The sequence below is a fragment of the Pristiophorus japonicus genome, chromosome 5 (assembly GCF_044704955.1).
Source record: "Pristiophorus japonicus isolate sPriJap1 chromosome 5, sPriJap1.hap1, whole genome shotgun sequence".
NCBI lineage: Eukaryota > Metazoa > Chordata > Chondrichthyes > Pristiophoridae > Pristiophorus > Pristiophorus japonicus.
In genome coordinates this window covers 297374999-297402117 of record NC_091981.1, presented here as the reverse complement: position 1 = coordinate 297402117, position 27119 = coordinate 297374999, and the positions used below count along the sequence as shown (strand labels likewise).

General features: G+C 52.5%; 1 protein-coding gene across 4 annotated transcripts in view; it reads right to left on the bottom strand.

Moving 5' to 3' along the window:
- wdr97 (WD repeat domain 97) overlaps positions 1-27119 on the bottom strand; it is a 184065-nt gene that overhangs the window by 47125 nt on the left and 109821 nt on the right. For all 4 annotated transcript variants that reach the window (XM_070881917.1, XM_070881914.1, XM_070881916.1 and 1 more), the window contains exons 13-17: positions 20033-20188; positions 17921-18139; positions 15271-15393; positions 5655-5825; positions 3987-4184 (exon numbers count right to left, since the gene is read on the bottom strand). In XM_070881917.1, the coding sequence (XP_070738018.1) occupies positions 3987-4184; positions 5655-5825; positions 15271-15393; positions 17921-18139; positions 20033-20188 (867 nt within the window). The remainder of the gene's footprint in view (positions 1-3986; positions 4185-5654; positions 5826-15270; positions 15394-17920; positions 18140-20032; positions 20189-27119) is intronic.

The window sequence follows — 27119 nt, the reverse complement described above, 5'->3', positions numbered from 1 at the left end:
GGTCACTTATGCGTCCAGGAGTCTCTCCAAGGCCAAAAGAGCCTACAACATGATTGAAAAAAAGGTTCTGGCGTGCGTTTATGGGGTGAAAAAAGTGCACCAGTACTTGTTTGGTCTCAAGTTTGAGCTTGAAACTGACCACAAGCTGCTCATATTGCTGTTCTCTGAGAGCAAATGCCTTTGCCCGCATCCAAAGATGGGCACTCACGCTGTCGGCATACAACTATGTAATCCGCCACAGACCGGGCACAGAGAACTGCGCTGATTCTCTCAGTCAGCTACCATTGCCCACCACCGGGGTGGAAATGGCACAGCCTGCAGACTTGCTCATGGTGATGGATGCATTCGAAAACGAAAAGTCACCTGTTACGGCCCGTCAGATCAGAACCTGGACCAGCCAGGATCCTTTACTGTCCCTGGTAAAAAAAACTGTGTCCTCCATGGGAGCTGGTCCAGTGTCCCAGCGGAGATGCAGGAGGCGATTAAGCCGTTCCACATCCCTGCAGGCGGACTGTCTGTGGGATAATTGTGTGGTCTTGCCCAAGAAAGGCAAAGAAACGTTCATTTGTGACCTACACAGCACCCACCCAGGCATTGTAATGATGAAAGCCATAGCCAGATCCCATGTGTGGTGGCCCGGCATCGACTCAGATTTAGAGTCATGTGTGCGCCAGTGCAACACTTGCTCTCAGCTAAGCAATGCACCCAGAGAGGCACCGCTAAGTTTGTGGTCAAAGATCCACGTAGAGTATGTGGGCCTATTTCTAGGCAAAATGTTCTTGGTTGTTGTGGATGCTTATTCAAAATGGATTGAGTGTGTAATAATGTCTGTAAGCACGTCCACGGCCACTATCGAAAGCCTACGAGCCATGTTTGCCACACACGGCCTGCCCGACGTCCTAGTCAGCGACAATGGGCCGTGTTTCACCAGTGCTGAATTCAAGGAATTCATGACCCACAACGGGATCAAGCATGTCACATCTGCCCCGTCCAAGCCCACATCCAATGGCTAGGCAGAACGGGCAGTTCAGACCACCAAGCAAAGCTTGAAACGTGTGTCGGAAGGCTCCCTGCAGACCCGGTTGTCCCGAGTGCTGCTCAGCTACCGCACCAGACCCCACTCGCTCACTGGGGTTCCCCCAGCCGAGCTGCTGATGAAAAGGGCGCTCAAAGCAAGGCTCTCTCTTTTCCATCCTGAACTCCATGATCACGTGGAGGGCAGGCGGCATCAACAAAGTATGTACCATGACCGCACAAATTTGTCACGCGATATTGCGGTCAATGATCCTGTGTTTGTACTCAATTATGGACATGGCCTCCAATTGGCTCGCTGGCACGGTCATAGCCAACGAAGGGAGTAGGGTGTTTCAGGTCAAATTGGCCAATGGACTAACGTACAGAAAACATTTGGACCAAATCAAATTGAGGTTCATCAACAGCTACAAACAACACACACACATGTGGCAACCGACATCATGGTTGAGCACAAAGCCGAACTCACTCACCATCCCCAGCAGCCCAGTGAAGAACCAACCAACTCACCCACACCCGCATTTGTACCGAGACAATCGACAAGGGAGCGAAAAGCCCCAGGTCGTCTCACCCTGTAAATAAGTGTACTATTAACTTTACGAGGGAGTGATGTTATGTATTTAACCCTTGGTAACCTGTACCACACCACACCAGAGGGCCTACATGTTGCAGTCCCAAGGGATCCCAGCATCCCTTGGGAGCACGGTATATAAGCAGGCCACCCACGAGGTATCTGCACTCTGGAGTCTTATTAAAGAAGCTAAGGTCACACTTACTCATTGTACACAGTACTCTGTTTCATTCTTTATTATGAGTGTTTCATAAACCAACAAGCAGAGTCTGAAACGCGTAACTCACGGCTCTTTGCAGACTCGCTTGTCACGCATACTGCTTAGTTACAGGCCAAGACCCCACACGCTTACCGGGGTCCCCCTGCTGAACTGTTGACCAAGAGAGGCCTCAAGGCCAGGCTCTCGCTTGTCCACCCTAATCTTAACGATCACGTCGAAAACAGATGTCAACATCAGCAGTGGTATCATGATCGCACTGCCGTGTCACGTGACATCTCTATTAATGATCCTGTGTATGTGCTAAATTATGGTCAAGGTCCCAAGTGGGGTAACAGGGTGCTTATTGTCAGGCTCACTAATGGGCAAACATGCAGGAGGCACATTGATCAGATGAAATTGCAGCACACAGGCGAATCGGAACAGCTTGAAGAAGACACCATCAATGACCAACCGATTCATATTCAGCCATCAGAGACCCTGCTGTTGTCAATGAATCTGGACCTTCAATCCCCGACATGGACACTGTCACTCCCATTAGATCGGCTGCCCAGCCTCAAGTCATGAATGATTCGGAGAGCTCACCCAGATCTGGAATTGAACTGAGACGATCAACTAGGGAGTGGGAAGCCCCGGACCGTCTCAATTTGTAAATAGGACTGATACCAAGATCTTGGGGGGGAATGATGTAATGTATGTTAGCCTGGGTTTACCTGCCACCAGGGGGAGCGATCGTCGGAGATCATTGGGCCACAGACACACACGTGCAGCCTCCATGTTTAATTCTCACTTTGAGAGCTAATAAAGTAGAGTCAGGTCGCACCTGATTGAGTTCACGGTACTAAGCCCAATGAGTTATTGCATACGCAATATGTGGTCTCACCAATACCCTGTACAGTTGTAGCAGGACTGCTCTGCTTTTATACTCTATCCCCCTTGCAATAAAGGCCAACATTCCATTTGCCTTCCTGATCACTTGCTGTACCTGCATACTAACTTGTTGTGTTTCATGCACAAGGACCCCCAGGTCCCTCTGTACTGCAGCATTCTGTAATTTTTCTCCATTTAAATATAATTTGCTTTTCTATTCTTTCTGCCGAAGTGGATAACCTCACACTTTCCCACATTATACTCCATGTGCCAAATTTAAGCCCACTCACTCAGCCTGACTATATATTTCTTTGCAGATTTTTTGTGTCCTCCTCACAATTTGCTTTCCCACCCATCTTTGTATCATCAGCAAACTTGGGAGTGAGCAGGTTAGAGGGCCTCCTCATAGGACTGCTCCTGGGCCTGGCCAAAGTGGCCAGCAACAGGTCCGGGTAGCAGGCGGTCGAGGGGGCCATTTGGCCCGACTGCCTGCTTCGCGCCTGGGTGTCCCTGGAGGGTAGGGCAGGCCCTGAGCAACGAGGGGAGAGGCAGGCCCTTAGCAACGAAGGGAGAGGCACGCCATTAGCAACGAGGGGAGAGTCATTGCCTTAGCAACGAGGAGAGAGTCATTGCCTTAGCAATGAAGGGAGAGGCAGGCCTTAGCTACAAAGGGAGTTGAGGCCTTTAGCAACTAGAGGAGAGGCAGGGCATATCAGATTCATACAAGATTCTGATGGGACTGGACAGGTTAGATGCGATTAGAATGTTTCCGATGTTGGGGAAGTCCAGAACCAGGGGATACAGCCTAAGGATAAGGGGTAAGCCATTTAGGACCGAGATGCGGAGAAACTTCTTCACTCAGAGAGTTGTTACTCTGTGGAATTCCCTACCGCAGAGAGTTGTTGATGCCAGTTTATTGGATATATTCAAGAGGGAGTTAGATATAGCCCTTAAGGCTAAGGGGATCAAGGGGTACAGAGGGAAAGCAGGAAAGGGATACTGAGGTGAATGATCAGCCATGATCCTATTGAATGGTGGTGCAGGCTCGAAGGGCCGAATGGCCTACTCCTGCACCTATTTTCTATGTTTAACAACAAGGGGAGTCGAGGCCCTTAGCAACAAGAGGAGAGGCAGGGCCTTAGCAACGAGGGGAGTCGAGGCCCTTAGCAATAAGAGGAGAGGCAGGGCCTTAGCAACGAGGGGAGTCGAGGCCCTTAGCAACTGATATTGCCGGGTAGTTTCTGGCCCCACCCCCGCCCCAACGTTTATTGCTAACCGACCTGCGAGGAATCCTACCTCCTGTCTCGGGGGGTTGGACCCATTGAGAGCGGCGATTAGGGCCTCGTGCGCCAACTTGGTGGTGTCGGGGGGCCGGGACGTCAGCAGTGTGACCAGAGCCTTGGCGATCCCCTCTTTCGTTCCGTATCTGGCCGTGGGCAGATGGCGGATGATCATTTCCGCCAGCGTCTCGTCGTCCAGGCCGGCCGGAAAGGTCTGCGTTGTGTGGAGGGGGGGAGGGGGAAAGAAAGTTCGACGGTCAGAGCAGGAACGGCCCGTCTCCCAGCAGAGGGTCTCGAGCGGACAAGCCGGAGGAGGAGTCGCGCACCAACTGGACTGAGGGGCCCGTTCTCAGCTGGGTCAGCTCCTCCGAGCATCAGGGTGAATGCCCCGTCACCATGCTCGGCTTAGGTGCCTCCCAACAAGCAGCTTTCCCGTCCTGACCCATTAACCCTGATTTGGAACACCGCGATCAAATCTCCCCTTCCCCTTCTGTGCTCTCAGAGGAACAACCCCTGTTTCTCCAGTCTCTCCATATCATTAAAGTCCCTCATCATAGAATCGTAGAAATTTACAGCACGGAAGGAGGCCATTTCGGCCCATCGTGTCCACGCCGGCCGACAAAGAGCTACCCAGCCTAATCCCACTTTCCCGCTCTGGGTCTGTAGCCCTGCAGGTTACGGCACTTCAGGTGCACATCCAGGTACTTTTTAAATGTGGTGAGGGTTTCTGCCTCTACCACCCTTTCAGGCAGTGAGTTCCAGACCCCCACCACCCTCATCCCTGGTACCATTCCGGTAACTCTCCACTGCACCCTCTCCAATGCTTCCTAAAGCAGGGTGCCCAGAATTGAACACAATGTTCCAGCTGCAATCCGGAGAGAGAGGGTAGGAGAGGGAGGGAGGGAGGGAGGGAGAGAGAGAGAGAGAGAGAGAGACAGAGACAGAGACAGAGGGAGAGGGAAGGAGACGGTGAGAGGGAGAGGGAGGGAGGGAGAGGCTGGGTGGAAGAGGGAGAGTGAGAGAGGGAGCGAGGGGGAGAAAGGGAGTAAGAGAGAGAGAGAGAGAGAGAGACAGAGGGAGAGGGAAGGAGATGGTAGGAGGGGGGAGGAAGAGAGGGAGAGGGGAGTGAGAGAGACGGAGGGAGAGGGAAGGGAGAGAGAGAGAGAGACGGAGGGTGAGGGTGGGAGGGAGTGAGAGGGAGGGAGAGAGAGAGATAGAGGGTAGGAGAGAGAGAGGGTAGGAGAGAGAGAGGGAGGGAGAGAGAAATAGAGGGGAGGGAGAGAGGGAGGGAGAGAGACAGTGAGGGAGAGAGGGAGGGAGAGAGAGAGACAGTGAGGGAGAGAGGGAGGGAGAGAGAGAGACAGGGAGGGAGAGAGGGAGGGATGATGTCAGCGTTGATTCTATAGACGAAGAAGATGATAACAATCTAAACAAGTACTGTTGCAATAAAGATACTAATTTGATCGCAGATGTTTTGTGGGTCTCTGAAAGTCCAATTAAATCTCCAATTGTTAGTTGCAACAACATTCATCGAGACTAAAAATTCAGTCCCACCTGGACAATAGGCCAGCCTCACCTGTAACTGAGGCACAGATACCCACTGACTCACACCCAGACATCGAACACACACACATATCCCAAGGAGCAGACCATTGACGGAATGTTTGCTGTGCTAAATACTTACACCGGCATCGGCAGTGGGGAAGAGGTCATTGAACCAAACGCTTTTCTTGAATTGCTCGGCAGGCTTCGGGAGAGGAGGTGAAGGGTCGACTTCTGTCACTCGCACCGATGTCCTGCGAAGGAGTGCAGTGGGCGCTGAACCACGTTTTGAGGATTTCTGCTCCTTTTCTCCCTGTGGAAATAATCATGTTCAACAATTCACTGTCCCATCAAACACTCCCAAGGCAGGTACAGCACGGGTTAGATGCAGAGTAAAGCTCCCTGTACACTGTCCCATCAAACACTCCCAGGGCAGGTACAGCACGGGTTAGATGCAGAGTAAAGCTCCCTCTACACTGTCCCATCAAACACTCCCAAGGCAGGTACAGCACGGGTTAGATACAGAGTAAAGCTCCCTCTACAATGTCCCATCAAACACTCCCAGGGCAGGTACAGCACGGGGTTAGATACAGAGTAAAGCTCCCTCTACACTGTCCCATCAAACACTCCCAGGGCAGGTACAGCACGGGTTAGATACAGAGTAAAGCTCCCTCTACACTGTCCCATCAAACACTCCCAGGGCAGGTACAGAACAGGTTAGATACAGAGTAAAGCTCCCTCTACACTGTCCCATCAAACACTCCCAGGGCAGGTACAGCACGGGGTTAGATACAGAGTAAAGCTCCCTCTACACTGTCCCATCAAACACTCCCAGGGCAGGTACAGCACGGGGTTAGATACAGAGTAAAGCTCCCTCTACACTGTCCCATCAAACACTCCCAGGGCAGGTACAGCATGGGTTAGATACAGAGTAAAGCTCCCTCTACACTGTCCCATCAAACACTCCCAGGGCAGGTACAGCACGGGGTTAGATACCGAATAAAGCTCCCTCTACACTGTCCCATCAAACACTCCCAGGGCAGGTACAGCACAGGTTAGATACAGAGTAAAGCACCCTCTCCACTGCCCCATCAAACACTCCCAGGGCAGGTACAGCACGGAGTTAGATACAGAGTAAAGCTCCCTCTACACTGTCCCATCAAACACTCCCAGGGCAGGTACAGCACGGGTTAGATACAGAGTAAAGCTCCCTCTACACTGTCCCATCAAACACTCCCAGGGCAGGTACAGCATGGGTTAGATACAGAGTAAAGCTCCCACTACACTGTCCTACCAAACACTCCCAGGGCAGGTACAGCACGGGTTAGATACAGAGTAAAGCTCCCTCTACATTGTCCCATCAAACACTCCCAGGTCAGATACAGCACGGGTTAGATACAGAGAAAAGCTCCCTCTACACTGTCCCATCAAACACTCCCAGGGCAGGTACAGCACCGGTTAGATACAGAGTAAAGCTCCCTCTACACTGTCCCATCAAACACTCCTAGGGCAGGTACAGCACGGGTTAGATACAGAGTAAAGCTCCCTGTACACTGCCCCATCAAACACTCCCAGGGCAGGTACAGCACGGGTTAGATACAGAGTAAAGCTCCCTCTACACTGTCCCATCAAACACTCCCAGGGGAGGTACAGCACGGGTTAGATACAGAGTAAAGCTCCCTCTACACTGTCCCATCAAACACTCCCAGGGCAGGTACAGCACGGGTTAAATACAGAGTAAAGCTCCCTCTACACTGTCCCATCAAACACTCCCAGGGCAGGTACAGCACAGGGTTAGATACAGAGTAAAGCTCCCTCCACACTGTCCCATCAAACACACTCCCAGGGCAGGTACAGCATGGGGTTAGATACAGAGTGGTCAGTGCTTCAATGCTGGGGATGTTGGCCTGATCGAGGACGCTAACGTTGGTGCGTCTATCCTCCTTGGGGATTTGTAGGATCTTGCGGAGACATCGTTGGTGGTATTTCTCCAGCAACTTGAGGTGTCTACTGTACGTGGTCCATGTTTCTGAGTCATACAGGAGGGCGGGTATTACTAAAGCCCTGTAGACCATGAGCTTGATGACAGTTTTGAGGGCCTGGTCTTCAAACACACTGTTCCTCAGGTGGCCGAAGGCTGCACTGGTACACTGGAGGCGGTGTTGGATCGCGTCGTCAATGCCTGCACTTGTTGATAGGAGGCTCCCGAGATAAGGGAAGTGGTCCATGGTGTCCAGTGTTGCGCCCTGGATCTTGATGACTGGGGGGCAGTGCTGTGTGGTGAGGACAGGCTGGTGGAGGACCTTTGTCTTACGGATGTTTAGCGTAAGGCCCATGCTGTCGTACGCCCATGCTAAATACGTCGACTATGTCCTGGAGTTCAGCCTCTGTGTGTGCGCAGAAGCAGGCATCGTCCACGTACTGTAGCTCTGCTGGGCAGCTCCACTGGGCAGGCCACATTGTCCGCATGCCAGACACGAGACTCCCAAAGCAAGCGCTCTACTCGGAACTCCTACACAGCAAACGAGCCAAAGGTGGGCAGAGGAAATGTTACAAGGACACCCTCAAAGCCTCCCTGATAAAGTGCAACATCCCCACTGACACCTGGGAGTCCCTGGCCAAAGACCGCCCTAAGTGGAGGAAGTGCATCCGGGAGGGCGCTGAGCACCTCGAGTCTCATCGCCGAGAGCATGCAGAAATCAAGTGCAGGCAGCAGAAGGAGCGTGCGGCAAACCTGTCCCACTCTCCCTTTCCCTCAACCACTGTCTGTCCCACCTGTGACAGGGACTGTGGTTCTCGTATTGGACTGTTCAGTCACCTAAGGACTTATCTTTAGAGTGGAAGCAAGTCTTCCTCGATTCCGAGGGACTACCTATGATGATGATGATATACAATGTAAACCGACAGAGTGAGAAGACTTTCAACCCAGGTTCTTGTCGAGGTTCATCTCACCTTGGCATACAGATGTTAAATTTTATACCACTTGGCAAAAGGAATAACATCCAGTTCTATCCATGCTGAATGAATGGGAGAAGGGTTTGTGGTTTTCAATGGGAAATCAGGCTTGCAATACCATGTGGATCCCACTGGTGGCACTGCTGAGTCTAATAGCTCCACAGCGCCATCGGCAGGGCTTCAGCACAACTGCAGTTGTCTGCAGAGTATAAATGTGATTTATATGAAATATGGAGATTAAAATTCAACTTCAGTGGGGGTGCAAAATGGATGGTAGAGGATCTGCGATTCAAGCAGGGTGTGTAACGGGTTGGCCCTTTCGCTCCCCCTCCAAACTTTAATTTTAACCCCATGATTTTAACTTTGTTCACACAATGCTCTACATTCAAAACTTCACAAAATGTTAACCCAGATTTCCAGCTCACAGATGCTCGATGTCTAAAACTGTACTTTATCTTCGGGATAGAGAGGCACAGACAGACAGACAGACAATAGGGAGACTCGGGGACACAGACAGACAACTGGGGAGACAGAGAGACACGGGAGACAGACAGACAGACAACTGGGGAGACAAGGAGACACGGAGAGACAGACAGACAGACAATTGGGGAGACAAAGAGACACGGTGAGACAGACAGACAATTGGGGAGACAAAGAGACACGGGGAGATAGGATAGCACACAAGCAGATAGAGGCACACAGAGACAGACACACACAGAGAGCGAGTGATACACAGACAGAGCTACTGAGAGGAATCCAGAATGACATACAAGGGAAAATACACTGAGAGTCACAGAGGATATTGTTATGTATGTATGTAAACCTCACCAAAATGTAAGACTTGCCACTAGGGGGCACACCTGTTGGAGACCTAAGGGTCACCTGTGCACCCTGGGGCAAGCAGGTATAAAAGGTGATTCACCATACTGCTTCTCCACTCTGGAGTCTGAATAAAGAGACCAAGGTCACAACAGTTTGAGCTTGTGGTACAGTCCTGTGGATTTATTCTGAACATAACAAACTGGCGACGAGTAACGGATCAAGAACTTTCACGCGGTAATGGCTGCCATTGGTATTCTTGAGAGATTTGTTGAGGCTGATGATTGGGAAGCCTTCATTGAGCACCTCGACCAGTACTTTGTGACAACGAATTGGACAAGGCTGAGACGGCGACCAACCGCAGGGCGATTCTCCTCACCGTGTGTGGGTCTTCGATATATGGCCTCCTCAAAAATCTGCTGGCACTGGTCAAACCAACGGAAAAGTCTTACACAGAGCTGTGCACGCTGGTTAGAGAACACCAAGCCAAAGGAGAGCATCCTGATGGCCAGGTATCGCTTTTACACGCACCATCGCTCCGAGGGCCAGAACGTGGTGAGTTTTGTCACCGACCTAAGACACCTTGTGGGGCAGTGCGACTTTGCCGGATCCTTGGGGGAAAGGTTGCGGGACTTTTTCGTGCTTGGAATTGGTCACGAGGTCATCCTTCGCAAACCGATGTCTGTCGAATCCCTAGATCTGAGCAAGGCCATCACAATAGCCCAGGCCTTCATATCCACGAGCGATAACACGAAACAGATATCTTCACAGAATCGAAGCTCACCGGCAAGTACTGTGCATAAAATAATGTTTGCAGCAGGCAGAACAGCACAGGGCAGGGCCCACCCGATTGCAGCGGCCAGACCTAAGCCTAGAGTGACTCAGAGTCCGCCGTGGGGCGTGAATGCATATCCATTAGCCCCATGTTGGCGCTGCGGGGGCAGCCATAGAGCTCATCAATGGAGATTCAAGCCCTATGTGTACAAGGGCTGTGGAACAATGGGGCACCTCCAGCGAATGTGCAAACTATCTCTGACTCACCACGTGGCAGAGTCAGGAGAGGACGCGGATCATGCTGAACGAGGAGAGGCAACTCAACCTGAGAATGAAGAGGAAGTATATGGGATACACACCTTCACCACCAAAAGCCCTCCGATAATGTTAAAAGTTGAACTTAACGGCACTCCAGTCTCCATGGAACTAGACACAGGGGCGAGTCAATCAGTTATGAGTCAGAAGGCATTCGAGAGGCTGTGGGGCACAGAGCACAACGACCCAAGCTGATCCCGATTCAGGCAAAGCTGTGCACCTACAACAGGGAACTGATACCAGTTATTGGTAGTGTGGACATAAGAGTATCCCATGAGGGAGCGGTGCACGATTTACCTCTGTGGATTGTTTCAGGTGATGGGCCAATGCTGCTTGGCAGGAGGTGGATGGGGAAGATTCGATGGAACTGGGAAGACCTCCGTGTACCTTCTCCTGAGAACGAGGCCTCCCTTTCCCAAAGGCTGAACAAACCCCCACCTTCAGCTGAACCAGGCATCGAAGTGCAGATCCCCGAGGCACAGGCCGCTCATCACGACCACGAGGAGGTAAAGTTCAACCGAGCAGCGGTACAGGCTCGGTACCCACCACCCAAAGCCGACGACCTCTTCGCGACGATGGAAGAGGCTCCAGGTCGACCCGAGTGGGACTCCGGCCGAAACGATCCGAATGTGTCTTCCTGACGCCAGAGGCAAAATCCCCGGGGAGGAAGATCGCGGCAGTCGGCATCACGGACACGGACGAGAGAGTGTCCAGACCACGGGACGAGAGTGTGTCCAGACCACGGGACGAGAGTGTGTCCAGACCACGGGACGAGAGTGTGTCCAGACCACGGGACGGGAGTGTGTCCAGACCACGGGACGAGAGAGTGTCCAGACCACGGGACGGGAGTGTGTCCAGACCACGGGACGAGAGTGTGTCCAGACCACGGGACGAGAGAGTGTCCAGACCACGGGACGAGAGAGTGTCCAGACCACGGGACGAGAGTGTGTCCAGACCACGGGACGAGAGAGTGTCCAGACCACGGGACGAGAGAGTGTCCAGACCACGGGACGAGAGTGTGTCCAGACCACGGGACGAGAGTGTGTCCAGACCACGGGACGAGAGAGTGTCCAGACCACGGGACGAGAGAGTGTCCAGACCACGGGACGAGAGTGTGTCCAGACCACGGGACGAGAGAGTGTCCAGACCACAGGACGAGAAGGTGTCCAGACCACGGGACGAGAGAGTGTCCAGACCACGGGACGAGAGAGTGTCCAGACCACGGGACGAGACAGTGTCCAGACCACGGGACGAGAGTGTGTCCAGACCACGGGACGAGACAGTGTCCAGACCACGGGACGAGAGTGTGTCCAGACCACGGGACGAGAGAGTGTCCAGACCACGGGACGAGAAGGTGTCCAGACCACGGGACGAGAGAGTGTCCAGACCACGGGACGAGAGAGTGTCCAGACCACGGGACGAGAGAGTGTCCAGACCACGGGACGAGAGTGTGTCCAGACCACGGGACGAGAAGGTGTCCAGACCACGGGACGAGAGAGTGTCCAGACCACGGGACGAGACAGTGTCCAGACCACGGGACGAGAGTGTGTCCAGACCACGGGACGAGAGAGTGTCCAGACCACGGGACGAGAAGGTGTCCAGACCACGGGACGAGAGAGTGTCCAGACCACGGGACGAGAGAGTGTCCAGACCACGGGACGAGAGAGTGTCCAGACCACGGGACGAGAAGGTGTCCAGACCACGGGACGAGAGAGTGTCCAGACCACGGGACGAGAGAGTATGTCTAGACCACGGGACGAGAGAGTGTCCAGACCACGGGACGAGAGAGTGTCCAGACCACGGGACGAGAGAGTGTCCAGACCACGGGACGAGAGAGTGTGTCTAGACCACGGGACGAGAGAGTGTCCAGATCACGGGACGAGAAGGTGTCCAGACCACGGGACGAGAGAGTGTCCAGACCACGGGACGAGAGAGTGTCCAGACCACGGGACGAGAGAGTGTCCAGACCACGGGACGAGAGAGTGTGTCTAGACCACGGGACGAGAGAGTGTCCAGACCACGTGACGAGAGAGTGTCCAGACCACGGGACGAGAGAGTGTCCAGACCACGGGACGAGAGAGTGTCCAGACCACGGGACGAGAGAGTGTCCAGACCACGGGACGAGAGTGTGTCCAGACCACGGGACGAGAGAGTGTCCAGACCACGGGACGAGAGAGTGTCCAGACCACGGGACGAGAGAGTGTCCAGACCACGGGACGAGAGAGTGTCCAGACCATGGGACGAGAGAGTGTCCAGACCACGGGACGGGAGAGTGTCCAGACCACGGGACGAGAGAGTGTCCAGACCACGGGACGAGAGATTGTCCAGACCACGGGACGAGAGTGTCCAGACCACGGGACGAGAGAGTGTCCAGACCACGGGACGAGAGAGTGTCCAGACCACGGGACGAGAGAGTGTCCAGACCACGTGACGAGAGAGTGTCCAGACCACGGGACGAGAGAGTGTCCAGACCACGGGACGAGAGAGTGTCCAGACCACGGGACGAGAGAGTGTCCAGACCACGGGACGAGAGAGTGTCCAGACCACGGGACGAGAGAGTGTCCAGACTACGGGAGGTCGCCGCAACGGAACGGAGGAATGTGTCGCCCAGCAAGGAAGACGACTGGGTTTGGGGCAAAGGTAAGGGGCGACCGCTGAGAAGGCCAGGAACCCATTAGGTTCCAATAAATTGTTTGCACTGCGTAACCCATGTAAGCAATCTTTCGCGAGCAATGACGTACCATTATATGGGGTTGGGGGGACCTTACAACAAGCCAAAGTAGCGGGTGAACACCAACCGGTTGTATATGTATCTGATAAAGTATTTGTAACAAGTGAGATGTTACCGCACGGGGTCGGGAGTGTTGTGCAGCAAGCCAAAGTAGCGGGTGATCCCCAAACGATTGAACATGTATCCAATAAGTTAACCAAGGCAGCAGCCTGTGTTCACGGGACTAAGGAGACGTACCAAAGAGTGTCCCAATATGTGGCTCGAGTCAGACAAGCTGCTCATCCCACAAGTTTGGGAGAGTAGAGGCACCATTATCGATGTGTTGTTTGGAAAATGTCCACCACTGTCTGTGCACTGTAACATGATCCGCCACGGGCCAGGCACTGAGAACGGCACTAATGCTCTCAGTTGGCCACCGTTGCCCATCCCCGGGGTGGAAACGGCACAGCCTGCAGACCCACTCGCGGTCGTGGAAGTGATAGAAAGCGAGAGGTCAACCGTAACGGCCCCCCAGTTTCGGACCTGGACCAGCCAGGATCCCACGTTACCGCCGGCCAAAGGTGAACTGCTAGACGGGATGTTGCAACTTATCCGTCGCAGAGACGATAAACCCATCCCAACGTTGCAAAGTAAGGCAGGGCAGCGACACACAGTCGGTGGTCCGGGGCCCCCATACTACGGCCCAAGGTCCACGGGGACCACCAGGCCTCCCGCCACTACCCAAAGTCTCAAGGCCATTGCGGCTATCCTGGGCTTGCTAGACCTCAGGGTCAGCGACAATAGTCCGGAGCTGGCAGCCCAATCACTAAACCAAGCACCATGCGTGTCCCGGTAGACTCCCTACAGACCTGGCTATCCCGGGCGCTACACAGTCACCAGACAGAATCACTCAGAACCGAGCCTTCTGTATGCCTTCAGCAGAGAATGCACCATAATCGCACGGCCTCTCCACGTAACATCAGAATAAGTGATGTAGACCATGTTCAGGGCCCCATTAGGCCGCTAGCACTGCATTAGCCAAGGGAGGGAATGGAGTGTGTGTGATGAAAACGTTTGATTGTGAACCCGTGTACTGGGCTAACACGTAAAGCACTTGGACCAGACCAAACTGCGAACTACAGATAACCAGGAACCACTGTGAAAGGACCTGACCCCCAGCGACCCACTAACACAATCGACCTCGCCGTCAACCACGAGGATGAACCGATGAACCCACCACGTCAGGACTTCAACCCAGGCGATCGACCCGGGGACACAGGGCGCCAGATCACCTCAACTTGCAAATAACTTGTACATAAGACTTTAGGGGGGGGGAGTGATGTTATGTATGTATGTAAACTTTACCAAAATGTAAGACTTGCCACTAGGGGGCACACCTGTGGGAGACCAAAGGGTCACCTGTGCACCCTGGGGCAAGCAGGTATAAAAGGTGACTCACCATGCTGCTTCCTCACTCTGGAGTCTGAATAAAGGGACCAAGGACACAACAGTTTGAGCTTGTGATATAGTCCTGTAGATTTATCCTGAACATAACAGGGCATTTATCCTTACTGTACGGATCTTGCGGGGGCATTATTGGTGGTATTTCTCCAGTAATTTGAGGTGTCCGCACTCAACTGACCACACTCGACCAGCTCCGCTGGGCAGGCCACATTGTCTGCATGCCTGACACAAGACTCCCAAAGCAAGCGCTCTACTCGGAACTCCTACACGGCAAGCGAGCCCCAGGTGGGCATAGGAAACATTACAAGGATACCCTCAAAGCCTCCCTAATAAAGTGCAACATCCCCACCGACACCTTAGGCCAAAGACCGGCCTAAGTGGAGGAAGTGCATCCTGGAGGGCGCTGAGCACCTCGTGTCTCGTCACCGAGAGCGTGCAGAAACCAAGCGCAGGCAGCGGAAGGAGCGTGCGGCAAACCAGTCCCACCCTCCCCTTCCCTCAACCACTGTCTGTCTCACCTGTGACAGACTGTAATTCCCGTATTGGAACTGTTCAGTCAACTAAGAACTCACTTTTGGAGTGGAAGCAAGTCTTCCTCGATTGCGAGGGATATACACAGTGCAGTAATTTACTGGTCAATGTTGCAGGAATTGGAAGGTAAAGGTGATCTGGCGGGAGAGCGCGGGGTGATAGCGATACAGACAAAGGGCGGGAAGCGTACCGAAGATTTGGGCTCCTGGCTTTCACCCTCTGACAGCTCCTTCGCTTTCAGACGCTCCTTCTCCATCACTCTTTCCAGTTTCTCCAGGAAGCTGCTGGAAAGCTCACTCGATGTACCTGAGGGCTGAAGCAGGTCAGAGGTTAGGAATCTCCGCGACGGGACACCGGCAGGGGGGGGGGGGGTGGGGGGGAGGGAGAATCGTTAGCGACTATTCAGCGACCTCTTCGAAATACACACAGCAAGCGTTTGGGCCGACCTGGGGAGTGCCAACACTCCAGGATTGCCCAGGGGTCTCTAGGATTGCCCAGGGGTCTCTAGGATTGCCCAGGGATCTCTAGGATTACTCAGAAATCTCTAGGATTGCCCAGGGATCTCTAGGATTACTCAGGGATCTCTAGGATTACCCAGGGATCTCTAGGATTACTCAGGGATCTCTAGGATTGCCCAGGGGTCTCTAGGATTACCCAGGGATCTCTAGGATTACTCAGGGATCTCTAGGATTACCCAGGGGTCTCTGGGATTACCATGGGGTCTCTAGGATTACTCAGGGATCTCTAGGATTACTCAGGGATCTCTGGGATTGCCCAGGGATCTCTAGGATTACTCAGGGATCTTTAGGATTACCCAGGGGTCGCTAGGATTTCTCAGGGATCTCTGGGATTGCCCAGGGGTCTCTAGGATTACTCAGGGATCTCTGGGATTGCCCGGGGATCTCTAGGATTACTCAGGGATCTCTAGGATTACTCAGGGATCTCTAGGATTACCCAGGGATCTCTAGGATTACTCAGGGATCTCTAGGATTACCCAGGGGTCACTGGGATTACCCAGGGATCTCTAGGATTACCCAGGGGTCTCTAGAATTTCCCAGGGATCTCTAGGATTACCCAGGGATCTCTGGGATTGCCCAGGGGTCACTGGGATTACCCAGGGGTCTCCAGGATTACCCAGGGGTCTCCAGGATTGCCCAGGGGTCTCTGGGATTACCCAGGGGTCTCTAGAATTACCCAGGGGTCTCTAGGATTATCCAGGAGTCTCTAGGATTACTCAGGGATCTCTAGGATTACTCAGGGATCTCTAGGATTACTCAGGGATCTCTAGGATTACCCAGGGGTCTCTAGGATTTCTCAGGGATCTCTGGGATTGCCCAGGGGTCTCTAGGATTACTCAGGGATCTCTGGGATTGCCCAGGGATCTCTAGGATTACTCAGGGATCTCTAGGATTACCCAGGGGTCACTGGGATTACCCAGGGATCTCTAGGATTACCCAGGGGTCTCTAGGATTTCCCAGGGATCTCTAGGATTACCCAGGGATCTCTGGGATTGCCCAGGGGTCACTGGGATTACCCAGGGGTCTCCAGGATTACCCAGGGGTCTCCAGGATTGCCCAGGGGTCTCTGGGATTACCCAGGGGTCTCTAGAATTACCCAGGGGTCTCTAGGATTACCCAGGAGTCTCTAGGATTATCCAGGGATCTCCAGGAGTCTCGAGGATTACCCAGGGGTCTCTAGGAATATCCAGGGATCTTCAGGATTTCCCAGGGGTCTCTAGGATTTCCAGGGAAAATGTGGCTCCCGAACACAAGGACTCATTAAGAGCAGACAATGCCAAGGACTATTACTGGCCAACGCTGGTGTTAGTTACGTGTGAGTTTTTGCTTAAAATTGCTTGAGTGTAGGGTGAATAAACTGTTGGCCAGCCCGTTTGACAGGGTAGAGTGTCTGCTATTGGATGGTTACTGCTCGTTTGTTGATTGTTAAGTAAAGGTTACCCTGAAAGGAAACGAGATCTCCGTCACTTGAGTTGTCTGTTCCACGAGTCTGAACTCTGTAAACTGTTAGACAGCAACTCTTACTGATTAGGTTAGACCACTGGCCAGGTCTTGGCCCAGGCCAAGGGCTATTCCACCATGTGAAGCAGCAGGGCCCAGGCTTGAATTTGAAGGACCAGGTCTGTACACCTCCTCTCCCCCTTCCTCCCTCCCTCTCCTCCCCTCCCCTCCCCCTCCCCTCTCCCATTGCTCTCCCTCCCCCACACCCTCCCATCCCTCAACTCCTCTCCCCTTGCCCCCTCCCTCCCCCACCACCTCTCCTCCCTCTCGTCCCTCCGTCCCCTCTCCGCCCCTTCCTCACTCCCTCCCATCCCACTCCCTCCCCCACATCTTCCCATCCCTCTCCCTCTCTCTTCCTCTCGCCTCCCACCCACAGTACTCTTCTCCCTCCCATCCCTCGAATTCTCTCCCCCTTTCCTCCCTCCACCCCGTCCCCTCTCCTCCCCTCCCTCCCCCACCCCCGTCCCCTCCCTCTACCCCCTCTCCTCCCCTTCCCTCCCTCGTCTCCCCCTCCACACACCTCCTCCCACACTGCTCCCCACCCCGTCTACATAAGAACATAAGAAATAGGAGCAGTCGTCGGCCATACGGCTCCTGGAGCCTGCTCCGCCATTCAATACGATCATGGCTGATCTGATCATGGGCTCAGGTCCACTTCCCTGCCTGCTCCCCATAATCCTTCAGGTCTTTATTGTTCAAAAATCTGTCTCCTCCCCTCCCCCTCCCTCTCCCCCCACCTCCCCTCCCCTTCCCGCTCCCCCTCATGCATCTCTCGCCCTGCTCCTCCCCACTCCGGGAGGGCAGGGTGTGCTGTGACAGTACCTCTAGTTCAGTAGACGGCCTCATCTTCAACTTGGTCTCTGGTTTAGACTCCGCTTTCACCTCGGACACCGGCTCCACTTTCAACTGGGTCTCCGACTCGTCGTGTATTCCCCAGGGCTCCAGGGGCCAGAGCAGGCGCAGGAATATGGAATTGGGGATGTATCCGTCCAGGGACACGGGGATGAAGGGCACTTCTGCTCCGCTGGGCAAGCCCCTGGCCTGCCGGACAGAGAAATCAGTCGGAGATGAACAGAGAATCTGGCAGGTTAGGGCGCCATTTCATCTCTGTCTAGTGAGTTCCAGACCCCCACCACTCTCTAGGTGAAGGAATTTCCCCTCTACACCTACCAATTACTTTAAACCTATGCCCCCTGGTCATTGACCCCTCTGCCAAGGGAAATAGGTCCTTCCTATCCACTCTATCCAGGCCCCACATAATTTCATACACCTCAATCAGCTCTCCCCTCAGCCTCCTCTGTTCCAAAGAAAACAACCCCAGCCTATCCAATCTTTCCTCATAGCTAAAATTCTCCAGTCCAGGCAACATCCTCGTAAATCTCCTCTGCACCCTCTCCAGTGCAATCACATCTTTCCTGTAATGTGGTGACCAGAACTGCACGCAGTACTCCAGCTGTGGCCTAACCAATGTTTTATACAGTTCAAGCATAACCTCCCTGCTCTTGTATTCTATGCCTCGATTAATAAAGGCAAGCATTCCGTATACCTTCTTAACCACCTTATCCACCTGGCCTGCTACCTTCAGGGATCTGTGGACAAGCACTCCCAGGTCCCTTTGTTCCTCTACACTTCCCAGTGTCCTACCATTTAATGTGTATTCCCTTTCCTTGTTAGCCCTCCCCAAATGCATTACTTCACACTTCTCCGGATTGAATTCCATTTGCCACTGTTCTGCCCACCTGACCAGGTGATATCTTCCTGCAGTCCGCAGCTTTCTTCTTCATTATCACACAGCCGATTTTAGTATCGTCTGCAAACTTATTAATCGTTCCCCCTATATTCAAGTCTAGATCATTGATATATACCACAAAGAGCAAGGGACCCAGTACTGAGCCCTGCGGAACCCCACTGGAAACATCCTTCCAGTCACAAAAACATCCATCAATCATTACCCTTTGCTTCCTGCCTCTGAGCCAATTTTGGATCCAACTTGCCACTTTACCCTGGATCCTTCGTGTTCAGTCTGCCATGTGGAACCTTATCAAAAGCCTTGCTGAATTCCATATACACACTGCCCTCATCGACCCTCCTGGTTACCTCCTCGAAAAATTCAATCAAGTGAGTCTGAATCAGATAAGTGAGCATAACATCGCCTGTCTCCGCCCCTGCCTCAGCTCTTCCGCTGCTGAAACCCTCATTCATGCCTTTGTTACCTCTAGACTTGACTATTCCACCGTACTCCTGGCCTTCCACATTCTACCCTACGAAACTTGAGGTCATCCAAAACACGGCCGCCTACGTCCTAACTCGCACCGAGTCCCACTCACCCCTGTGCTCGCTGGCCTACATTGGCTCCCGGTTAAGCAACGTCTCGATTTCAAAATTCTCATCCTTAGTTTAAAATCTCTCCATGGCCCCGCCCCTCCCTATCTCTGTAATCCCTTCCAGCCCCACAACCCCCCCCCGAGATCTTGCGCTCCTCTAATTCTGCCCTCCTGAGCATCCCTGATTATAATCGCTCGACCATCGGTGGCCGTGCCTTCAGCTGCCTGGGCCCCAAGCTCTGGAACTCCCTCCCTAAACCTCTCCGCCTCTCTACCTCTCTTTGCTTCTTCAAGACGCTCCTTAAGACCTACCTCTTTGACCAAGCGTTTGGTCACCTGCCCTAATTTCTCCTTATGCAGCTCGGTGTCAAATTTTTTATCACGTAATACTCCTCCTGTGAAGCACCTTGGGGACGTTTCACTATGTTAAAGGCGCTATATAAATACAAGTTGTTATTGTCCACTGAGCCATGGCTGATACACTGAGACCATTTGCCCTTTCAACCTGGGCCCTGACCTCGTGGGGGAGTGGTGGGGCGGGGCAGAGCGGGTAATGCTAAAACCCAAACGGACACACGATCGGATGCACTGATCCGAGACGGGCACTCACCATTTTCTCCTCGTCGCTGACTTCGTCCCAGGGTTCGGGCAGAGCCAGGGGAGGGAAGAATCCTTTGCTGATGTCCGCACATTTATACGGATACTCGGTGCGATACGTTGGGTCAATCAGCATCTCATCAGGGTTGAAAATCTTGTGCTCGGGAATCTTGGAAAAAAAACACATCACGTATGAAAGAAGAGAAGGCGGCGATTGCTGCAGGCAAACGGGAAAGTTAATACCCGCTATGCCCCTCGCTGGGTGCAGTTTAATATTCCGCTGACCAGATCGGGGCTGGAATGGTTGTAACCAGCCGGGGGGGGGAGGGGTAGGGGGGAGTGAAATTACTATCAAGCCCACTGGCTCTGCCACAGGTCGTCCTGATAGAGACATAGGGGGTGAAATTCCTCTGCTGTGTGCCTGCCATTAACACTGATAATAGTATTTACGCAGCCCCCAGCCTGCGAGCACCATCGGAGCAGGTCGGGGGGGGGGCGGAAGGAGCAGCGTGAAGGCGTACCACTCCAGGGAGCAGCACGTGTTGGAGCAGGGGAGCAACGGCAGCGAAGGGGGCGACTGGATCGGACGTCACCAGGATTCAGGTCGGTGATTGGAGCGTGGGCAGGTACAGCAGGAGCGGCGAGATCGGGGCGGAGAGAGATTGTAGAGGGATGTGATCAGGGCCCAGGAGAAGCGAGAGTTCGGGGCCCAGAGAGGCGAGGGCCCAGGGGTAGCACGGGCCCAGCCCACACTGCGATATGCGCACGCACTAGGTCCGTGCAGCAGAGCTGGTCTCCAGTCATCCTGGTTAACCCTTGCCACTGGACCAAGACCGAGCTCTGTCAAGCCCGTGTGGTGGCTGGTGTGCAACGGTCAGCCCACGTTAAAAAAATCCACGCACAGGCATCTTCCACCCTATATTAGGTCCTTCATTGAAACACCTTTTTGGCGTGGAATCAAGTCATCCTCGGCTCGAGGGACTGCCTGTGATCATGATGATGATGATGGGCGCTGACGGGGCGCGAAAGTATTTTCGCCTGGAGGGTGGGGGACACACACACACATGCAGCCGGCTCCCGCTGAATTGCGCGGGAGTTAGCGGAGGCGGGAAACCGATAGTGCCGCGTTTCCCGCTGGCCCCGCCCCGGGCCGCTGCCGCTCCGGCAATGGCGACTTCGTCGTGCGAGGAGATCCGTGAGGCTGGCCGCAGCGGGTCGTGGGACCGGGCCGCACTCCGCCCGCGGGGCCGCACCGAAAGGCGAGGTGCGCGCCGCCATATTTGGTTTGGCCGCCTTTCCCCTGCCGGTTTCGAGGGGGGGTGTGCCACGGCTCACGGTGTCCCTGCCCTTTAACGGAGGAAGGGGGAGCGGGGGGGGGGGGGAGCTCGTGGAACGCTGCGTGGAGAGGCCGCGTAGCGCTCTGAGGTTCGTCCGTGTAGCGCCTCCTCCCCCCAAGAGGAAGTGGAGCATGTGACAGCGCGCTCCACTTCCTGTCAGGGGTGGGAAGCCCAATTTTGCTTCCGGGGCGGGAATTCTGCACCAGCCCTGGAAAGGTTACTGCCCCCAACCGGAGCAATACGCAATTTCAGCCCCATAGAATCTAGCAGCACAGAGGGTGGCCATTCGGCCCATCGTGCCCGTGCCGGCCCTCTGAAAGAGCTCTCCATTAGTCCCATTCCCCAGCTCTTTCCCCGTACGTAACCCTGTAAATTTTTCCTTTTCAGGTAGTTATCCAATTCCCTTTTGAAAGTTACTATTGAACCTGTTTCCACCGCCCTTTCAGTTCAGCGCACTCCAGATCCCAGCAACTCGCTGTTTCCTCACCTCTGGTTCTTTCGCCAATCACCTTAAGTCTGTGCCCTACGGTTACCGAGCGCCATTGCAAACAGTTGCTTCTTATTTACTCTATCAAAACCCACCCCCATGATATTGAACACCTCTCTCAAATCTCCTTAACCTTCTCTGCTCTAAGGAGAACAAGTCCGGTCTTCACGTAACTGAAGTCTCTCATCCCCGGAACCATTCTCGTCAATCTCCTCTACTCCCTCTCCAAGGCCTTCACATCCTTCCTAAAGTGCGGTGTGCCCAGAATTGAACACAATACTCCAGCTGGGAACTAACCAGTGTTTTATAAAGGTTCATCATAACCTCCTTGCTTTTGTCCTCTAATCCTTTATTAATAAAGCCCAGGATCTCAGACACTTTGACGTCAAGCCTTCTCAACTTGCTCAACTCAACTCAAGATTTGAGTTGTGCCAGCTCTCTCTGATCCTGCACCCCCTTTAAAATGGTACCATTTAGTTTATATTGCCTCTCCTCATTCTTCCGAACAAAATGAATCGCTTCGCACACACTTCTCTGCATTAAACTGCATCTGCCGCGTGTTTGCCCATTTCACCAGCCTGTCTCTGTCCCCTGTTACAAACCCTCCCATCAGTGTTCACTTCATTTCTGAGTTTGGTGGCATCTGCAAACATTGAAATGCTGCCCTCCATACCCAAGTCCAGGTCAGTAATATATCCCAGAGAGCAGTGGTCCCAACACCGATCCCCGGGGAACACCACTGCGCGCTTTACTCCAGTCCAGCAAGGTGTGCGTGTTGTCAGCCACCTCGCGAGGCCAGACGTCTCATTCGTGTATTTATACTGGGCCCCGGAGCGGGTTTCCCAGGGCTCGAGGAACGCGGCTGTGAAAGGGAGGCGGGAACTGCCGGATCCACAGGGGAAGGGCCAGCATTGCAGGAGTGCCCAACCCCCAAGGAAACCTTCGGCCTCCCCCTCCTGCCGATCGTGGCCTCGGTCTCCCCCCCCCCACTCCCCCCGGCGCGATAACAGCAACCCCCATCCCCAAGCCCCAATCCCTGTCCTTTCCCCTCCCGATTGCCCCTCTCTCCCTCCCCAAGCCTGCTCCCCTCCTAATTTCCCCTCCAATCCCCAACCTTTCCCCTCCCGACTGCCGGGGACAATCCACGTCAAGTTTGGCAGGGCACTTCGTGTCCCAGTCTTTCTGCGATTTCCCTACGCTCCCCCACGCCCGGCCCTGTGACTAGCGGGGCCACAGTCTCTGTAACCTGGGGCATCTCATTCCCTCTTCAGGAGCATGTGGGATTTCTCAAGTAAGCTCGCGAGAGGGAATCACTATTCTACAATTTACATCGACCATAAATGTGCAGCAAGTCAGTCATGGGACAGGAGGAGGTCCATTCAGCCCCTCGAGCCTGCTCCGTCATTCAATCAGATCGTGGCTGATCTGTACCTCAGCTCCATTTACCCGCCTCTGCTTCACATCCCTTAATACCCTGACCCAACCAAAGTCTATCCAGCTCGGTCCTGAAAGCTCCAATTGAGCCCCGGATTCCACAGCACCTGAGAGAAATACGGGGGAAAGAGAAAAAGAGGGAGAGAGACAGGGAAAAGGAGAGACAGCGCAAGTAGAGACAGAGACAGCGAGAAAGGCACCGAGAATGGTGGAATAACAGTGAGAGAGAAAGAAAGACAGAAAAAGAGAGGAGAGAGAGAGAGAAAGGGAGACAGAGACAGAGAGAGAGAGAGAGAAAGGGAGACAGAGACACAGAGAGAGAGAGAGAAAGGGAGACAGAGACACAGAGAGAGAGAGAGAAAGAGAGACAGAGAAAGAGAGGAGAGAGAGAAAGGGAGGCAGAGACACAGAGAGAGAGAGAGAAAGGGAGACAAAGACACAGAGAGAGAGAGAGAAAGGGAGACAGAGGCACAGAGCGAGAGAGAGAAAGGGATGAACATTTTCTCCCACCAAATGTTAATCCATATTTTCTCATACCAATCCCGCCTTGTTAAGATTTCTGGTTTTATTTCAGATTTCCAGCTTCCCTTTGCATCTCTCTCTCGACCCCATCCCATAAGAACATAGAAACATAAGAAATAGGAGCAGGAATAGGCCACACGACCCCTCGAGCCTGCTCCGCCATTCAATAAGATCATGGCTGATCTTCTACCTCAACTCCACTTTCCCGCCTGATCCCCATATCCCTCGATTCCCTTTTAGTCCAAAAATCTATCAATCTCAGCCTTGAATATACTCAACGACTGAGCATCCCCAGCCCTCTGGGGTAGAGAATTCCAAAGATTCACCACCCTCTGAGTGAAGAAATCCTAAATATGTGACTACTTATCCTGAGACTATGCCCCTGGTTCTAGACTTTCCAGCCCGGGGGAAACAACCTCTCAGCATCTACCCTGTCAATCACCCTCAGAATCTGGTACGTTTCAATGAGATCATCTCTCATTCTTCTAATCTCCAGAAAGTTAGGGCCAATCTACTCAATCTCTCCTCATAGGACAACCCTCTCATCCCAGGAATCAGTCTGGTGAACCTTCGTTACACTGCCTCTAAGGCAAGTAAGGAGACCAAAACTGTGCACAGCACTCCAGGTGTGGTCTCACCAAGACCCTGTACAATTGTAGCAGGACTTCCCTACTCTTGTACTCCAACCCTCGAGCAATAAAGGACAGCATGCCATTTGTCCTCCCAATTACTTGCTGTACCTGCGCGCTAACTCTGTACTAGGACACCCAAATCCCTCTGAACAACATTTAATGGTTTCTCACCATTTAAATCATGTTCAGTTATTCTATTTTTCCGACCAAAGTGAACACACTTACACTCCCCCACATTATACTCCATCTTCCATCTTAATGCCCACTCACTTGGCCTGTTTATATCCCTTTGCAGACTCTTTGAGGGCCGAGATTGCCCCTTCCCATAAGGCCTGTTACCGCCGGAAGTTGGTGGCCACGCTGCAGAATGCGATGGCCGCCAATTTTTCGTGGAATGGCCGCCATTTTGAAAGTTCAGGTCCTGTTGTTACAGAACCTACAAGGAAGCAAGCTATCTTAAATCTGGTCCTGTGTAATGAGACAGGAATAATAAACGATCTAGTAAAAGATCCTCTCGGAATGAGTGATCACAGTATGGTTGAATTTGTAATACAGATTGAGGGTGAGGAAGTAGTGTCTCAAACGAGCGTACTATGCTTAAACAAAGGGGACTACAGTGGGATGAGGGCAGAGTTGGCTAAAGTAGACTGGAAACAAGGACTAAACGGTGGCACAATTGAGGAACAGTGGAGGACTTTTAAGGAGATCTTTCATAGTGCTCAACAAAAATATATTCCAGTGAAAAAGAAGGGCGGTAAGAGAAGGGATAACCAGCCGTGGATAACCAAGGAAATAAAGGAGAGTATCAAATTAAAAACCAATGCGTATAAGGTGGCCAAGGTTAGTGGGGAACTAGAAGATTGGGAACATTTTAAACGACAGCAAAGCATGACTAAGAAAGCAATAAAGAAAGGAAAGATAGATTACGAAGATAAACTTGCGCAAAACATAAAAACAGATAGTAAAAACTTTTCCAGATATATAAAACGGAAAAGAGTGACTAAAGTAAATGTTGGTCCCTTAGAAGAAGAGAAGGGGGATTTAATAATGGGAAATGTGGAAATGGCTGAGACCTTAAACAATTATTTTGCTTCGGTCTTCACAGTGGAAGACACAAAAACCATGTCAAAAATTGCTGGTCACAGGAATGTGGGAAGGGAGGACCTTGAGACAATCACTGTCACTAGGGGGGGTAGTGCTGGACAGGCTAATGGGACTCAAGGTAGACAAGTCCCCTGGTCCTGATGAAATGCATCCCAGGGTATTAAAAGAGATGGCGGAAGTTATAGCATTCGTTATAATCTACCAAAATTCTCTGGACTCTGGGGAGGTACCATCGGATTGGAAAGCAGCTAATGTAACGGCTCTGTTTAAAAAAGGGAGCAGAAAAAAGGCAGGTACCTATAGGCCGGTTAGTTTAACATCTGTAGTGGGGAAAATGCTTGAAACTATCATTAAGGAAGAAATAGCGGGACATCTAGATAGGAATAGTGCAATCAAGCAGACGCAGCATGGATTCATGAAGGGGAAATCATGTTTAACTAATTTACTGGAATTCTTTGAGGATATAACGAGCATGGTGGATAGAGGTGTACCGATGGATGTGGTGTATTTAGATTTTCAAAAGGCATTCGATAAGGTGCCACACAAAAGGTTACTGCAGAAGATAAAGGTACGTGGAGTCAGAGGAAATGTATTAGCATGGATCGAGAATTGGCTGGCTAACAGAAAGCAGAGAGTCGGGATAAATGGGTCCTTTTTGGGTTGGAAATCGGTGGTTAGTGGTGTGCTACAGGAATCGGTGCTGGGACCACAACTGTTTACAATATACATAGATGACCTGGAAGAGGGTTCAGAGTGTAGTGTAACAAAATTTGCAGATGACACAAAGATTAGTGGGAAAGCGGGTTGTGTAGAGGACACAGAGAGGCTGCAAAGAGATTTAGATAGGTTAAGCGAATGGGCTCAGGTTTGACAGATGGAATACAATGTCGGAAAGTGTGAGGTCATCCACCTTGGGAAAAAAAACAATAAAAGGGAATATTATTTGAGTGGGGAGAAATTACAACATGCTGCGATGCAGAGGGACCTGGGGGTCCTTGTGCATGAATCCCAAAAAGTTAGTTTGCAGGTGCAGCAGGTAAGCAGGAAGGCGAATGGAATGTTGGCCTTCATTGCGAGAGGGATGGAGTACAAAAGCAGGGAGGTCCTGCTGCAACTGTACAGGATATTGGTGAGGCCGCACCTGGAGTACTGCGTGCAGTTTTGGTCACCTTACTTAAGGAAGGATATACTAGCTTTGGAGGGGGTGCAGAGACGATTCACTAGGCTGATTCCGGAGATGAGGGGGTTACCTTATGATGATAGATTGAGTAGACTGGGTCTTTACTCGTTGGAGTTCAGAAGGATGAGGGGTGATCTTATAGAAACATTTAAAATAATGAAAGGGATAGACAAGATAGAGGCGGAGAGGTTGTTTCCACTGGTCGGGGAGACTAGAACTGGGGGGCACAGCCTCAAAATACCGGGGAGCCAATTTAAAACCGAGTTGAGAAGGAATTTCTTCTCCCAGAGGGTTGTGAATCTGTGGAATTCTCTGCCCAAGGAAGCACTTGAGGCTAGCTCATATAATGTATTCAAATCACAGATAGATAGATTTTTAACCAATAAGGGAATTAAGGGTTATGG